Source organism: Tamandua tetradactyla, chromosome 1 (genome assembly GCF_023851605.1).
Source record: "Tamandua tetradactyla isolate mTamTet1 chromosome 1, mTamTet1.pri, whole genome shotgun sequence".
In the NCBI taxonomy this organism is placed as follows: Eukaryota; Metazoa; Chordata; class Mammalia; order Pilosa; family Myrmecophagidae; genus Tamandua; species Tamandua tetradactyla.
Genome location: NC_135327.1, coordinates 154,378,576 through 154,397,082, shown reverse-complemented (window position 1 = coordinate 154,397,082; position 18,507 = coordinate 154,378,576). Strand labels below are relative to the sequence as shown.

The 18,507-nt window shown below is 36.0% G+C and overlaps 1 protein-coding gene across 1 annotated transcript in view; it reads right to left on the bottom strand.

Moving 5' to 3' along the window:
• Positions 1 to 596: 596 nt before the first annotated feature.
• The window catches only part of MDFIC (MyoD family inhibitor domain containing), a 100,089-nt gene continuing 82,178 nt past the window's right edge, over positions 597 to 18,507 (bottom strand). Inside the window, exon 4 of the mRNA XM_077113969.1 lies at positions 597 to 11,587. Within this exon, the coding sequence (XP_076970084.1) occupies positions 11,340 to 11,587 (248 nt within the window). The 3' untranslated portion in view covers positions 597 to 11,339. The remainder of the gene's footprint in view (positions 11,588 to 18,507) is intronic.

Below are 18,507 nucleotides of genomic sequence, written 5' to 3'. Positions count from 1 at the left end.
ACTACTGTACATATGCATAGCCCAGTAGAAATAATTTTTCTCTCTCTCAATTATGCTCAGTAATTGTCATCCAGTGCATTTCTTCCTACTAGATATCAAATTTTTCACATTGTTATTCATATTATATATTTATTGTACCAGTTTGAAAGTATTATGTACCCCAGAATAGCCATGTTTTAATCCTGATCCAATCCTGTGGGAACAGCCGTTTCTTTTAATCCTAATCGAAGACTGCAGGTTGGAAACTTTGATTAGATTATCCCCACAGAGATGTGACGTGCCCAATTGTGGGTGTGACCTTTTGATTAGATGGAGATGTGACTCTACCCATTTTGGGTGGGTCTTAATTAGTTTACTGAAGTCCTTTAAAAGAGGAAACATTTTGTAGGGAACTCAGAGCAGGCCGAGCTGACAGAAATAACAGAAGCGTCAGAAACCGTAGAGCCAACAGACACTCTAGAGCAGAGCTGACATGTGGAGAACAGAGATACCGATGTTTGGAAATGCTTGGAGCCCAGAAGATGTTGCCATGAGATGTTAAGCAAGCCAGAACCTGGAGAGAGCCAAGGGAAGCCAAGAGATGAAACCCAGCCCTGGAGAAGCAAAATGAGGAACCCCCACAGGAACAGAGGCTGGAAGCATTGGAGCCTAGGAGCAAGGGACCAGCAAACGCCAGCCATGTGACCACTCAGCTGACAGAGGTGTTCCAGACAGTATCAGCCTTTCTTAAGTGAAGGTAGCCTTTTGTTGGTGTCTTAATTTGGACTCTTTCACTTCCTTAGAATTGTAAACTTGTAACTTATTAAATTCCCCTTAATAAAAACCATACCATATACTGCATTCTGGCAGCTTTCAAACTAACACATATATGTAAATGTATTTATTCCTTTAGTCACTTATTCAGGCAACAAATATATAGTTGAACACTGATTATATGCCAGACATTCTGGACATCCTTTGTCTGTGTCTTTTTGGTTTTTGTCTCCCTCTCCTTTCTCTCCTTACTGCCTTGCTGACATACACTATTAGCATACTAAAGGACAAGAGATTTTACTTTGGCATTGATCTCTTAGTTCATACTATCATTCCCATCATGCAAACCCTAAAAAGAATTATGAAAAAGTTTCCTAAAATCTATATGGCTCTTAAAAAGCACTTTCAGAACCATTACCTCATTTAACGAAAGCGCGCTAGTGGCCTGGAATATGAGAACGCTTTAATACTGCTATGGACTTGCCTTTAATTTAACATTCATAAAAATGGTTCTGTGTGCAAATACTGGGCACATTTAACATGTCTGTTCACCTTAGAATGGTCTTTCAAGCTATTCCAGAAATATATTCAAATCTGTTCCCCATACCCTATCTGTCTCTACAGCAAAATCCTTAGTTCAGGCCCTCCCTATTTTTCATGTAAATCAATACAAAATCTTTTAACTGCTTACCTAAATTCGTTCTCAACCCCCTCTAGACCAAACTTACTGCTACCAAATATAAATGTGATCAAAATATAAATTTAATCTCACCACTTTTTTTGATTAAAAATCCTCTGACGTATTCAAATTGCTTTAGCAGAGGTTCAGGAGCCTTTGGTGGGCATTAAGATACTGCCCTGCCTGACCTGGTTCTGCATTTTTTCATATACCCTTCATGCTCCAGTCTTTCCAAATTACTGCAGTAATTGAATGAATAACATATGAATAATATGTTATTCATATTATACTTATATTGTGCTGGTTTGAAAGCATTATGTACCCAAGAATAGCTATGTTTTAATCCTGATCTTTGCTCCTTTGGCTTCTAGTGCTTTTACCTCTTCCACACCTGATGAATATTGTGCTGGTTTGAAACTGTTGTGCACCCTGGAAAAGCCATGCTCTTCAACCCTGACTCAATATTTCTGGGTGGGATCTTAGTCAAATGACTAAGTCATTTCCATGGAGATGTGATCTACCCAGTTGTGGGTGGTACCATTTGATGAGGTAGTTTCCATGGAGCTGAGTCTCCACCCATTCAAGGTGGATTGCTTACTGGAGTCCTTTTAAAAGGAAACCATTTTGCAAAACGCTTCAGAGACAACACAGCCAGAGACCCTGGAGATGCAGAAAGAAAACATTTCTGGGGAAACCATTTGAAGAAGCCCATAAAGAAAGCTAGCAGACATCACCATGTGCCTTCCCAGCTGAGACTGAAACCCCAAAGCTCAATGTATTTTTCTCTGGATGCCTTAGTTTGGACAGTTCTATGGCCTTAGAACTGTAAACTTGCAACTTAATAAATTCCCTTTTTAAAAGCCATTCCATTTCTGGTATATTGTATTCTGGCAGCTTTAGCAAACTAAAACAAATATTTACTCCTTCTCCAAATCCCAGTTTGAATATTTCCTCTTCTAATGTGTCTAGAAAGTCCTAGTCACTCTCACCTCTCTACTCCCATAGGAATTATACCCATCTCTCTATATCTCTATTAACTCTCTAATTCTATCAAATGAACATGCATTCTCTCTCTTGAAAATGACAACTCTTGTTGAAGAACATCTTCCTACTACTGCTCATAGTATAGGATCTGGCACAAACAGGAGGCCAAAAAATGCTCCTTGACTAACTGGGTGAATGGTCAGGTATCAATTAATGTTGCAGGTTTGCTAACCTATGGTTGAGCTGGTTGAGCTGCTTTTCTAAGGTTTGACACTGGACCTATCTTAAGTTGGAACTATTCAGCCTGAAGTTACATGGAGGTCTTAGTACCTGGTTTATTGTCAGTGGTTTCACTCATATAGAATCCTCAAATAAGACATTTCTGGGGGGATTAACTTCCATGCTAGGAAACTACTATGGGTCTACTTAGGTTAATAGTGATGCTGAGCCATTTCAGGTCCTGGGGAACAAAGGAAAACCTTGTCACCTCTAGGAATCCTAAAGCTTTAGACTACTCAACACTAAATTTGAATCATTCATGATGATACCCTCCTATTTTCCTTCTTCACCCTCAGTTTGTTCTAGTGTTAAATGGACAGATGTGTCATGGAAAATGTATGATCACTGACCCAAAATTGTTAAGGAAATTTCTGGGGTCTTTATTGCATTATTATAATACTAGATTTGACTAACTGTCCATGTTGGAGAAACACAAATATGCAAAGGACGCCCAGGATTTACATTATTAAGATAAATCTTAGAAATAGGTGGTAAGATTGGATTCAGATAATATGTGCATTTGCACACTCACAAACTCACTCTCTCTTACTACTTTGTAGCCCTGGAGGGGCGCTTGCAGGAAACAGATGGCTCCCTCAAAGGGTTTAATTGAAGAGAGTTTAATAAAAGGTTCTGTTTACAGAGGATCAGGTAGTAAGGAAACCAACAAGGCAGGATGAAATGCTAAGGGCTTGCAACAATGGCAGATCATTTCTGCTGCGTGCCTGAAAGGGCAAGGGGGAGGAAATTATAGCTATGGGAGAGGGACAACTGCAAAGGAACCCCTCATGTGGTAGAAAGCCACTGCCAAAATCAGTGCCTGGAAGGAAAGGGACCAAAGGACGGGGTGGGATATTAATAACTTAATCTCTCTCTCCTTCACGATCTGATTTCCTGCCACAGATTTCCATCAGCCAAAGTCAACTTGAAGCCAGAAAGCAAGGGAGCACAGCACAAAGCAGATGGGAGAATAGATCTGGAGGGGCAAATGGAGAATGACCTGCACACTATCTTAGAAAGAACATTAATTCTTGACTCCTCATCTCTCTAGGAAAAAAAAAAAAGAAAACAGATATCATTGATAAATAAACACTGCACTAGTGTGATATTGAGGGTTGATTGACATTTGGGTCAATACATGTCATGAGAGATCAGTAACACAAATAGATATGACTTTTAGTTATAGAATCCAAGCTGAGGTAGGAAAGGCGAGATGAAGACAAGGCAGGCAAAACTTCAAAACCCCTTGCCCGCACCTAGTTTCACCAGAGCAGTTGTGAATGAATTTATGTATTATATTAAGTTATATAGGAAAAATATTAATCTAATGGAAAGATCCAGGAACAGAAATCAGGTGTCCTAGATCTATCAGTAACTAACTGTGTTACCAGTATTTTCATCTGTGAAATGGAGGGGTAAAAATGTAAATCCTAGATGAATCAGGGGTTTTTAAGATCAAATGAGAAAATGGATATCGTTTTCTTTAAAAAAGTTAAACAAGCTCTACAACTGTCAGGCCCTATCACTTTTGGATGCTATCTTTGAAAGCTGGTCCCTGGGTGTATGCTTGCCAATCATCACATCCTCTCTTTTTGGCTATCTTTCTTCTACACATGGAGCACTTTACTCAACCCCAACTGAAACATCACGTACAAAGAAAGATAAGCAGTAAGAAAATCCAAATGAGTTAGCAATACCACTGCATGTTAAAAAGAAAGAACTAGATTCACCTTGAACTCCGTTTTCTTGGTGCATAACTCCCCCTTACATAGGTCCTATTAACTTCAAAGGGAGCTCCGTGCATGTAAATGATTATATTTATTGGATGCGCCAACTCCTTCTTATCCTCCAGGCACAATTAGAAATGTCATAAGAAAAATGTATGTCAGAGACTTGGATCCATATTTGATATTCTATGGGAAATTTCCCATGGTTACAGATGTTAAAATTTCTGTCAGTGGTCCAGTTATGAACTCGTATTCTTTCCTCTTCTATCATCCTTAGATTTATTTTTTTTCTCTTATTTTTGGAATTTTTTTTTTACATTAAAGGAATAACACTCTCCTTAGGCCTGATAAACTAGTGATAAAATCTGGACTGATTGTACAACTTGGGACAGTAATAAAAATTTCGACTACATATCCCCTCTCTTTTGAGGAGCTGTTAGTGTTTCCCTGAGATGATCCCATTAATACATACAGCAATCTTGTGTCTACTTTTTCTCTCTCTGAAAACTGTTGGTAGAGAGTTTCTTGAAACTAAATTCCTGGATGCCCAGTTAACAGTCCAGCCACTAAACCACACTGAAATTTCAATGTTTACTGTAAATTCAGGCCATTCAGGTGGCTATAAGCTCAGGCTTCTCTAATTAAAGTACCAACCAATGAAAACAGATTGTGGGTGTATGGAGAGCTGCACTCTTCACACCAATTAATTGTTCATTTACTTTAAATTCAGTAGTTTCTTGGTTTATGCTTCATGGTGGAAGTGTCACTAGAATTGACCTTCCGACAAACAACTTAAAGTTCCCACAATGACTTTTCAGTGAATATAAGGAACTTGTAAGCGTTGAGGACATGTCTCCTCGGCAATATTATATATGTCATATATCCAATAGGGTAGATTAAATAAATGTAGTTTTTAAATTGACAAAACAGAAGAAACATCTTAAATTAAATATTTAGAATTATTAAGAAAGAGAAAATGCTACTAAATGATGAAAACCTTTACTGGAAGTGTACCTATGTGTGGGTGGTTTTAAATATACAAAGACTTTTAAAAATGCGTTTTTGAGCAATACAACTTACAAAAGATTCTTTCCAACTAGCCTTATAGACATAGAAATAAAACCCTATCAAAGTAATTTGGATCCATTTTGAATTATTTGTAAGAAATAAGTAAGCAAGGACAGTCTAAATTGAGTAAATATTTATAGAGCCAAACAATCCAAAGTATATACGACAATCAAATTTCTAGTGAAAATGTGTGTAAGTAGGTTTATTTTGAAAGGAAAAGCCCTACTCCCAGTGTCATAACCAATTAAATTCTCCAGGTAATGACCCCATTTGCATAGTGAGCAGAACCCACAAGTGGGAATTTTAATGGGCACACTACCTGAGTATAGTAATTGAGAGTGACACAACTTGAACTAGTTTTGTGCTTACCCCACTGAAAATTCTACTCATATTATTTTTAATGTCAGGCTACAAGTCAAATTTCAAGATGATGGATTTGTTCTTTTTTAAGCACTGAGTGTGAATAAAAGAAATGCTTTAATTCTGTTATGCATTGCATATCTTTGCTTTAGCTAATCTGTAGTTCTGATTCTCACCATTGCTTCATTTTCTTCAGTGATTGGAATTTAATTTTATTCATTAATTTGTGAATAATTAGATAAAAAAAATAATGTCCTCAGTAGCTAAATTGCCTTTGGATTGTGATTTAATGTACTCTTACTAGAATACGTATTATAATTAAGCTGACATAATAGTTTACTAAAATGCAATTGTGTAAATATGCCCAATTATTCTTTCTGATGATCTGATAAAACCTAATATAATATGCATTCATGAATATTTCCCTCCTCCTTCAACCCAACACCAAGAAAACACAGTTCCTGCCAAGCTGATCACAGATGCCTTGTCATCTAAAGGTGTTACTTTTAAAAGATAAGCTTCTTATCTCTCAGACGCTACTCGCATCCTTGAAAGTATTGTGCATTCTGATTTAGGGATCAGATGATGTCCACATTAAATTATATAATAAAAGTGATTTCAAGACTCTAAGTCAGACACACATGATGAACTGTACTTTCTAGGTTTTGAAATGACATTTTAAAACTTCTTTTGTTTCATTCTAAGATTGCTTGTGATACTGTTTGCAGGTGTTTGACACTTCTCTGCCACATCTGTAATTGGCATAGCATCCAGCAGACAGGCTCTGTACATCTTTACACTGCAACCTACCAAGTTAAGAAATGTATTGGTTCAATATAAAACAGCAGGCTGTTTTTAGACATAGTTACTAGTGCACAAGCTTTAATATGGCTTGGCTTCATCCTATAATGAGATCTTTTGGTTCCCTGCTCAACAGGCTTTTATTCCTTTGCAAAAGGCTATGAACTATGTCAAGTGGATCAGCTGCTTTTGTACACCCTCTTTCTTGGCTTTGGAATGTAATTCCTTTGCTTCTAGCCCTTTATGCATCAGACAGAATTTAAGAACCTTTTCAATTTTTCATGCTAAACTTAGGAAGAATTTGTTTGAATTTGCTTTTCACCATTTACCTAATAATTACATTCTCATCTAAACCTCACACAAAGACCTGCCTGGAAGTGAACACCTAATTGCAGAGCTGCACTTTATCCTTAACACCTATATCCATATCCAGCGTAGCTGATGTGTCAAAGCGTGGCTTTCTAAGATGATTTCTTCACCATCACCCTGCTACTAAATTAATGATTTTCTTTCCGCCAGCACTGAGGTGAGGGGTGGAAGGCATGAATAGTAGCAAACAAACAATGGAACTAGAACTACCCGCCACAGTTAAGTCGGTAGGCAGGAACTACTCCTGTGGACATACAGGTGCTAAGGAGCAATAGTTGTGGTCACAGTGGAAAATGCCACGTGGTTGTCCCAGCTTGATGAAGAAGGGGATGGAGCAGATTTCCACTTGCCCTAGAGATCCTGCGCTCCAGGTGGGTTTGGCGGTGGCTTTGTTCTCATGGTTATGATCCTTTCACCTCCAGAATGCTCGCTGAATTCATGAAAATGTGATTATACATATAATATTTGATTCACAGTCCTTCAATGTAGAGGTAGGAGTCATCATTCATTGGGAGTTTTGCAAAGTGAAAATATATGATGGATTTAGTCACAATGTTAATTGTTGCAAAAAAAATACTCTCCACATTAGGGCTGCATTACAATGTTATTCCCTCTCCACAATCCCTTTCATTTTAACCAAAACCTCAAAAAGTAATATTATACAGGCCAGAAAATATGAATAGCTTCATTATTGGAACTAACAGTTTTCTCACAGAGGATGCCAAACTTCTTCTCTGAGTTGAAAGTTCCTTAGGGTTATGTGACTCCCTTGATATACCCAGCAGCAATTTAAGCACAGAGAAAACACTCCCTGTAAATGTACTGTTACAGAGGAGCATGGAGATGAGGAGTTCTCTAGAATAACCAATCCTTGGTTAAAGATACAAATAAGTGTAGAATAAACCCCTTCAATATATTAACCACTGTTTAAAACAAAAATGGCATGCTCTAAAAGAAAGAGAAAAATGGATATTATAATACTTGATAAAACTTTATCTTGTCTGTCATATTAGAGGTAGCAATTCAACAGGCCAACAAATCACAAGTATTTGAAAGAGGCATGAAGGTCTTGAGTAATCTGAGAAATAATCTTATTGATAAATAAACTTATTAATTAGGCATTTGGGTAAATCCAAGCTTTTAAACTAAAATTCAAGAAGGCAAGCCACAGAGTCTCTTGACTCGAGTCTTACTTGCTAGGTAGTGAGCTTTGACATTTCTAACATTAGAATCTAGGGGCACTGATAGAATGAGTATGGATAGAGAATGGGAAGTTATTACATAAGGTTGCCTTGGTTACTCCTTGAACTGCTCAGATCACACTGACTACTTCAGATAAGGAAAATGGATGCAGTTGTTAGACTATAAAAATACAAAAATAAAAGTATTATTTTCTTAGATAAAAAGCCGCCTCCTTAATGAAGTCATACTGCATGGTTTTAGTTACAGACTTACAATAAAACGTTTCCTACGAAAAACTGGTACTAAAGACCCTAGAAGGAAATTCTGCTGATGATTTACTTTTGTGTGATTTTAATTAAGTCATTAAAATCAATCTCATAAATTTTTGAAGATTTTTAACTTGGTGTTTAATATCAGTTATATATGAAAATTGCAATTGTTTTTGTAAGTCAAGAGATAATTTCAACATAAACGAAAACAATCATAAATGGAATAAATATATACAAAAAATTGTAGTTTATTCTATTGTGAGCTTTTTAAAGAATGCTAGTTTTGAGGTCAAACATCAACTATTATTTGTTGTATAAACTGATTTGTATCATTCATAGTTCACTTATGGGCATGAGTCACATGAGTTACATAAAAATACTAAGAAATACTCAGAAAGGAATGTAACAGGATAAAGAAAAGGCTCAGGTTTAAATTATAGTTGAATACATTAAAATATAAATCAATGAATACATCAATTAGGTATAAAAGTATGCTAAAGCACAATAAAGAAGTCATTTTTAAAAAATTTCAAAATAGTGTATTCAGGATAATACTTGTCCTGTTTAAAAATGTTTAAGTTTCTGCATTTATAGAGGCCAAATCTATAACCGCAAACTACAGCACTTAATCATGAAGGCCATATAATTCAATGGAATATTTTACATACAGAAATTCTAAAATATATTGAAACTATTTCACATTTGCCTACTTTTACTTTTTGCATTTAAAAAAATTATAAAAGGTGCTTTATGAAATAATTGTCTGACATAGACAATAGAGGAAAAGTATTGTGAATGTAAATATGAAAATAAAATTCCACTATTCACTAATGCTCTCTGTTACAGAGAAACATTATTCCCAAAGTGCTAATATTTTCATGGCAAAGAGTAGCAGAATCTTTTTGAATAGGAGACAAACCACTTGGTTGAAAACTTTTGCAGGATAAAAATGAAATATTCTAACAGTTACAGGTCATTAGAAGGTTTTATATGTCTATAATCTGATGATACTCATATCCTAAAACATAAGTGTAAGTTAAATTTGGGTATATGCAAATATTCATATTCTGGTTACTATGAAGTAAGAAAAAGCTTTGCTTATGTTTAATGCAACAAATGAGTCTTTAGAAGAGGAAGAGCAAAGGCAGCTATTTACTAGAATTCTATTTAAACACAACAATTTAAATTATTTTGTATGTATAAATAGCACTAAAAGGGGGATTCAAGAGTCTTGCTAACTTTTTCATTTTTAAGCCCTTTAAGTAATGATGTAAGTAGAAACTAGGCTTCATCTCAAAGGAAAAACCAGAGGTGGCATTCCCATGCTTTGTATAAAACCTTTCTTAAAAGCCTAGGTTTACTAAAAATATACCTTTTCTGCTATAAATTTGATGTTTGGTCAGAACAACTGAAAATAAATATTAATTCAAAAATATACTTTCAAAACTTTTGCAAGGAATCAAACCTATCAGGAGAGCATATAGCATAAAATTTTACTCTACCTTCCACCTGAACTACAAGAAGTTTCTATTTCTTAAGAATTATGAGTCTTGAAACTGACTCCTTTAACACTCAAGAGTTTTTATAATCTGCCATATCAATTTATAAAATAGTGATATTGAAGGCTGGTCCCATTAGTAGATGTCTAGATTTCCACTGCATGGAAAGGCATGGTTTGCATTTAAGATTAACTGTGTTTACAAAAGTATAAAACTGGTTAAAAAACAAACCAAAGCAGAAAAACAATCAAACCCTGGCCTCCTACCCTCACCAAAAGAGGACTTAAAGCTCTGAAAAAAGGAAGCCTTTGAATAAATCAAGATCAGAAAATCAGAATATAGGGATTTTTATATTAAACAGCTAATTTAGCAGGAATTTATCAAAAGCATCCCACATTCCTTATGAAATACAGCAATTTTAATAAGGTGCTTTGTTTTCATCAAAAATTTAATCATGCAATTTGCAACAAAAGGCATACTTCTAGATAAGTTAAACGTTCAAGAAATGTTATAACCTTCAACTAAGAAGTACGTTTAGGGCATGTTTTATGAACTGTTGAAGAGCACACGTGGTTCGTGTTGTCCATCTACATCTAAATAACGCATTCAAGTAGAGGTGAAGTCTGCAGTGAAGGAAGCCACTGCAAATGCCACATCTACCATGAAGCCTTCCTGAATGTTCTGCCAACAATTAGCTGCTCTTTTCTGTGTATTTCTATTGGGTTTATCTCTCTTATAACCTTCACCTCTTTATGCATTGTGCCATATTTCCTTGTTTACCCATCCCTTTGCTCTTTTACACTGCACACTCTTGTGGATAGGATGCATCTCCTTAATGGATTACACCCACGATACCCAGTAAACACTCAATTTGCCTGTTGAACAAGCAGGGAAAGCAGATAAGAGAATATGGAGTTCAACACTAGCTACCCATCTGCTGTGTGGATTTTTTTTCCAACATTTACTTTAAAATAAAGAACACTTACTTTTAACCATTAATACATAAACATCAAAAAATAAACTGTCAGGCTTAAATACCTACTGAGAAATAACATGTTTGGAGCAAGGGCTCCTGAGAATGGTTATAAGAAGTAAAAATACAGAATAAAAACGAAGAGATATTTACCTTTTTTTTAGTCAAAATGTTCCTCGGTTATTATAACCTATTAAGTCTAAAAGTAGTTAAAATTTCACATATTAAACCATGTAGCTCTGGTTAGAGTATAAGGCATTCAGAGATTACTTAAAATATTGAGTTAGTGCAAATACTGGGTTGCTTCATGAGACTCTTACTATATGCTTTTTTTCTCCCTTAAAAGAAGAATTTTAAAATACTCTCCAGTTTTAACACAAAACAAAAGATAAATATTTATGAAGGAAAACAAATTCCACAGCATTCCATACAGATTTCCAAACAGTCTGATGATTCACAACAGGCATCCATGATGCCACAGTCCATGTCACAAGGGCAGTTACAGTCGTCCCCCATTTCTTCTCCGCAGCAACAGCAGCAGGCCTCAGAGGTGCACAGACCGCAGGAGGCTTGTCCCAGCACAATATTGCAGAGGGTCAGGAATTCACAGAACAAGCACGCCAGGATACAGTGGACGCAACAATCTTCATTTTCAATTGTGAGGAGGTCGCAGAGTGAGAAAAAGAAGGAACAAAGTACATATATACACATTAGTCATCCAATGACTATACAATAATTTATTAAAATATTTAAATAATCTACAATCCAGATAATATGCAGCTCTAGAGGTTTTTGTGAGTTCAAGGCTCACAAAGAAATTTAGACATTTCATTTCTAAACGAAATGAAATTCTTTAGAAATAGATACCGCATGTGAAAAAATAACTGCTGCAGATCTCTGTACATAGTGAGGTTTTAAAGCATGACTTTTACCCATTTCTCAGTGACTCTTTCCCATTTTCCTCACTTCCCTATTGCTTTCTGGAACACTGGGCTAAAACAATCCCGTGGCAATTCCCGTGGCTGGAATCCTTCAAAAGAGGAAACATTTTGGAGAGAGTCCCTTTTGTAGAGCCACGAGAAGCCGGCAGATGCTGCCAAGTTTGCCACGTGCCCTTTCAGCTGAGAGAGAAACACTGAACGTCATCAGCCTCCTTGAACCAAGGCATCTTTCCCTGGATGCCTTAAATTGGATGTTTCTATAGACTTGCTTTAATTGGGACATTTTCTCAGCCTTAGAACTGTAAACTTGTAACTTATTAAATTCCCCCTTAAAAGCCATTCTGTTTCTGGTATATTGCATTCTGGTAGCTAGCAAACTAGAACATCATCTATTCTACCTTTTATGCATATTTTTTTTTTCAGTTTTCACTGTTCCAAACATAGCGTTTTGAACATTTTTGTGCCAGTCTTTAGAGCGCATATGTTAAAAAGCCAGCTAGCAGTAGCACTGTTGGGTCACAACATGTATACATTTAATCTTATTTATATCAAATTCACTTCCAAAGTGGTTACTCCAAAATTTACTCCCAAATATGAGTGTTCATTGCTCCATATGCTCACCAGTCTTTGAAATTATCACACTTAAATTAATGTCAATCTATTGAGCACGAAATGGTAATTTACGGTGGTCTTACTTTGCACCTCCTAATTTACTAATAAATTTGAACATCTTTTCATGTTTGTTGGCCATTCATGTTTTCTCTTCTTTAAAATAGTTAATTTCCCCTCACTTTTTTATTGAGTTGCTGCTTTTTTCTTGATTTGTAGAAGTTATTCATATATTCAAGATGCTAATCCTATTTAAAATATGATTGCATTCTCTCCATCTGTGGTTATTCTTTAATTTAATAAAATAAAATGGTAAGTAGAAGATTTAGGTTTTTAGACCTTGACTGTTTGAGGCAATGAAGAGAAATCCAAATCAAATTTTGGAGACATGGGTTTACACAACTGAAGATCTAAAGTGGCAGATAGACAAATCTGATGAATTAGCCAGTGATAAAAGAATAGGAGGCACTAACAAGAATGAAACCACAGCTTTTAGCTTTTGATTCAAAACAAGGAATAAGAAAGCAGTAAGTAATCAGGAGGGAAAGACTGAATGGCTTTGGTGCAGGATGCAGAGGGATGTGAGTGATATTCTAAACTAAACAACTAACCAATTGTAAGATATATTGTTATCACACTTTCATTTCAGAATTAGTATCTCTTCCAAATCATAGACTAAAGTGACAGCTGTCATACAGACATTAGAAATCCCAAGCCAAGAAATGAATCTCTCCAAACTCCTATTCATAGCCAATAAGATCTACAAATTAATTCTTTTAAGTCTGTTAAATGTCTTTCCTTTTTTCTTTTTGCAGAGAAAGAATTTTTTTTAAAAGTCTTTTGAAAAGTTTTAAAAAGTTCTCAGTTCTAGGTAGATTATCATCTACAACATAATTTGGTTCTTAGAACTAACAAGTATGATAGTTGCTTTAAACAGGATGAAAAGTCTAGCACTAATGAAGGTATAGTATGTATTTGCTGTATTTGCTGTTTTCAGAAGATGTGTTATCTTCGGAGAGGAGATGTTTTCATTACTTTTTTTTTTAATTTTTAAGAAACTTACTTTGTACCAAACTTAGCTTTAAGCTCTTCAAAAATATTAATTCATTTAATCCTGACAGTCATCCTATGAAATGGTACTAGTACTATCCTCTTTTTACTACTGACTCATAGAAAAGTTAAGAAACTTGCCCTAGAAGCAGTCAGCAACAGAAGTAGGATCAGAACTCAGCACTTTCCCTTCAGAACCCCTGTTCTCATCTAACATGCTATGTTGCCCATCCAACAGTGGGTTGCTTCTAACACTTGGCTGATCTTCCTGGGAGATTGAACAGTTATAAATCCAAAACTTTCTGTTGACTGGTTTTTCTGCTCTACATGTTTTTGAATGAATGTTTCACAAACATTCATGCTCCTTCCCCCTTTTTAAAAAATTATTCTGAATTTCAGTTTTAATTAAGAATTGATGGCAAATATTAACTTTCAACGAACAAGAGCAAAGCCTCTGACTCTCTGAGTCAGAGAACTGATAAACTGGTAGTCCCATTGTGGATATAAGGATATAAGCAGATATAAAAGGATAGGCAGTCTACAGATGATGTCTCAATCAAAAGAAACAAACCTGCAATCTAAAACATAAATATTAAAGTCCATGATTGCATGAACAAGAGCTACATAGAGATTGCATAAGAATTTTAGTGGAAAAATATATGATAATAAAGCCTTAAGAATATCAACCTCCTCATATTAGTATTAAAACTTACAAAAAATAGTTATCCTCTATTGGGTCTTACCTAATTTGCTAGAAAAGCATTTTTGGACTACTCTGAAAAACCAAACAGATTAAAGGGCACCTAAAGGAGCCACAAACCAAAATGCGTTTTAGAGATTACAGTGATACTAAATAAGCTGCACCTACCAGAAGCACATTCATTTTCTGTACTTTATAAGTAGAGAAATGATATCAACAAGAACAACTAAAGAAACAAAAAAAGGGACCCCTAAATTCTATCAAATCAATTTAATAATCAATTTTTTTCCTTCCCCCCAAAAGTCTCTTTTCAGTTGTACTGGTATAAAGCAAAGTGTGATTGTGACTTGGGTAATAAGAAAGTTAAAATGCACTAAGAAGAAACAGCTAAATAGTTTCCAGTATCTTGCCCCACCCACCCCCATCCCCACACCAAGGATATCAAGAAATATGAAAAGGGCAGGCCACGGTGGCTCAGCAGGCAAGAATGCTCGCCTGCCATGCCAGAGGACCCGGGTTCGATTCCCAGTGCCTGTCTATGTAAAAAAAAAAAAAAGAAAGGTGTTAAGATGGTGATTTTATTTAAAGAAAAAAATTATAAGAATTATGAAGGCCGAGGAGACCAGAGTAGAGAAACAATTTTTTTCAAAAGGATGAATCCTCTGCATGTGGATGGTTCACTGTCAAAATAATTCTTTTTTTCCTCCGTTCTTGAGGTTTCCAGTTTTTATGGTTTTATTCAGTCATGTTTATAGTTTTTGCCAAACTGCTTAACCTATGAGAAGCCAACTAGGTTCTGGGAAGGATGCCTGTCCTAAACTGGGCCAGGCACGAATTGCACAATTCAGTGCACAAAGGACTGACAGCTACTGAAAATTTAGGAAAACAATGGAACATATAAGTAGCCAAGCAGCTAAACAGAAAGTCTCAAAGGAGATCTTTAACATAACATTTGCTACAAAAACTGTTAAGCATTACTGCAAACATATCTCCAAACAAAATCTTGTGGTCCTACGGAAGGTCATCATTGTTAAGCCCATGCAGCTGGTATCTCTGAAGAAATTCTAGCTTCTGGACACCAGTAAGCTAACCACTAAAACCTACTTAATCAGCATCTTAGCTGACTGCTGAAAATCTCTGTGACTGATTCAAAGAGCTTTGTTCTTATTAAAATGAGATTGAAGATTAATTTTCATGAAATCAAGTTAGTTTAATAATGAAATTATCCCAAATTGATTTACCCCATCAGTATATGGCTAAAAGATCCTACCTAAGGAAAATACAGGGAAGGCAGTTTGCTAGAGCAAACAGGAGAGTAGCATTTTTTTGTGAACATAACAGCACTGAATTAAATATCTGAGTGTGGTCAAAGCAGGGAATTTTAGGTTGTATATATATGTCACCAGAATAAAAATTTTTAAAAAAATACATAGGACTGCAAAATACAAACAGAGAAACCTAATAGAAAGCATAGACCACAGTTAAAGATGTGCTTTTATCAACTGTAACAAATGTATCACACTAATGTAAGGTGTTCATAGAGAGGCACATGGAACTCTGCATTTCATGCATGGTTTTTCTGTAAACCTACAACTTCTCTAATTAAAAAAAATGTACAATAAACTCAGCTCTACTCTGAACGAGGCTCTTATCATTCTTTCATTTCCTTCTTTGAAGATGTGGTTTGACAGGTGCCCTGAATTTCTTGGAACAAAGACACCAAAACAGCTGTTAAGTGGAGTACAGGGAAGGGGAGAGAGCAGCGAATTCTGAGAATAATCTACAACCCACTTCTGACTAAGTGCCGATCTGTATAAGTCTTACCATGAGGAATTGCAAATCAAGTTTCCTATGAGTTAAAATATTTGAACGTACTTTCTTAATCTGGTCCCCAGCACACAAAATACATATGAAAAAACAAAGGTCTATTAGTATTTAGCAGGCCAACAATGTGCAAAAAAGCAACAACATATTAGAATATGAGAAGTCTGGTGTAACTAGTAATAGAGGAAACTAGATTGAGAGCAAACCGAACTCGGTAGCCTTATAATCAAGTGACAGAGAACCCACAGGTGTTGAGGGCTCTTGCCGCTCAGGCTCATAGGTGCCCCATGGTGGTGCCTAGCAGCCACTCCCCACACAAAACAAGCCCAAGTGGGTCCAGGCTCTCCTCTTCCCTGACCAGGGGCTTCTATTTCCTTTACTGAGAGTGTTATTTCTCCATACAAAACAAAATAGTAGGCTAGAAGTGAGTTTTGGTTACCCTGAATCAAGATGGAGAAGCTATTATCCAGCCTCTGTAAAAATCCAGCTGTGAGGGACGAGACACAGACATCTCCAGGGAGTTCTGCTCCTCAAGTGCGTGTGGGGAGTGGGAAATATTTACTAATACAGTACGGTAGCTCAGCTTCAAGTAGCTCAGTGTCTCCCAGCCAGAGGATGTGGAGTGCAGCTGGCCTACAGCCCTAGACTGACCTGCTGCCTGAATAAATTGGCCTGATGATGTGCGCCTCCTACACAGAACCTCTGGCACATAAGTGTCTCAAGAGGCGTGCGTCCAAGCCAAAATACAGTCAACATTTTCCTAATGGGGAAGAAAGTGAGATAGGTCAGGAGGTAAAAAGAAACTAAGAGAAGAGCTACATTTTCCACTGCGGCACAGAGAACACCACGCTTGGGGAAACTGAACAATAATCTTTGCAATTATCTTTCCTCTCAACAAACTCAAAAGAACCTTGGCAGAAAACTGCATTTCTCCCCACTCTCTCCCCAGTAAAGGACTCATCAGTAACTTTCCTTCCATGTGTCTAAATTCTGGAATCTATTCTCCTCCTAGGAGAGGTGCATTTATATTTTAAATTACAACCACCTCTTGATCACCCACAGCAAATGGAAAACACAGATTTCTGCCTCTCCTACTTACTTATCCTGCCACCCAATCTGTGGTTGGATACATTAAATATCCCAAACTCTTACAGAGATTTTATCCAGCAATTTTTCATCATGATTTAACTGTAGCACTGATTAAAGTAGTCCTTGTTAAAGAGTTGCATTTCACAAAGTCCAGGAAGATAACAAATACACCAAGAGACGTTTTGTTTTCCAGTGGCTTTACACAGGAATCAGAAGAGGAGTAAAAATGCTCGGTTAATAGCTTTGTTTATTTTACAAAATTTATACATAGGTTAGTATTTGGGCAGAAAGGAGAGAAATAAAGCTAACAAATGTCAATGGAGTAAATAATATTTACATTATTTATAATATTTATATTATTTACTCTCTACTGACTACAACATTTTAAGATCACAAATTTTATAACTAGAAAATAAGCATACTGTCTTCACAGGGTTATGGAGGGGATTAAAAGTGCTCAATAAAGGATTTAACATTTAAGTGTTTACAAAATAGTGTTACTGTGATAAAGATGACGGCAATGGTAAAACATTAATTTTAGGAAAGCCACACTTATCTACCTACTTATGTTCCATTCACAGTGATTATGACACCAAAAGAGGCCAATCTATTTTTATTTTAAGGAGGTGTTTTAAAAGACCTTGCTTATAGCTCAAATACTTGAAAAGTGACAACAAAAAAGGCAACTTTTAAGAGCCAACATTGCAGAAAACTGAAGCAAAAATCTGCCTAAGAAGGGTAAGTAATTCTTGCGTTTGGCTACAGCAAAAGATTTTTAAATGATAACCTACTTTTTCCATATTTCAATGATTATTCATTTATTTTCTCAGGGAGCTAAATGGCAAAAACAGAGTAAGACCATACTTTACTTGAAACTGTTCTGTGCTGACTTTATTGAGTTGGCCAGTGGAAATCTCTCTAATACAAAGAGTTTAGTTCATATCAAAATTGTGTATAATATTTTGGCAATTAAATTAACTGAGATCTTAAACACCTTTTCCTAGAAAGAGTTAATGTCCAACAGTTGCTAAAGTTTGCAACAATCTCAATTATAGCCAGGTCAGAAATACTCCAATTTTAATGAAAAGATAAGTTTGTGTAAAAATGACCCAAAAACCTCTCCCAAGTGCTTAACTTATTATTTTTCCCAATTTTATTTTCCCAACTACGACTATTTCACAATTCACATTTTGGCTGCCCTCCTTATTTACCCTTGGTTTAAACACTGTGCAAGTTACATTCCAAAAGGATCGCAACTTTTTTTTTTTAAAGTCACACTGTACGGGTGTGTGTGTGTGTGGTGTGTGTGTGTGATCCCATAAAAGATTCCAACAGTGGTGAAGCTGATAGC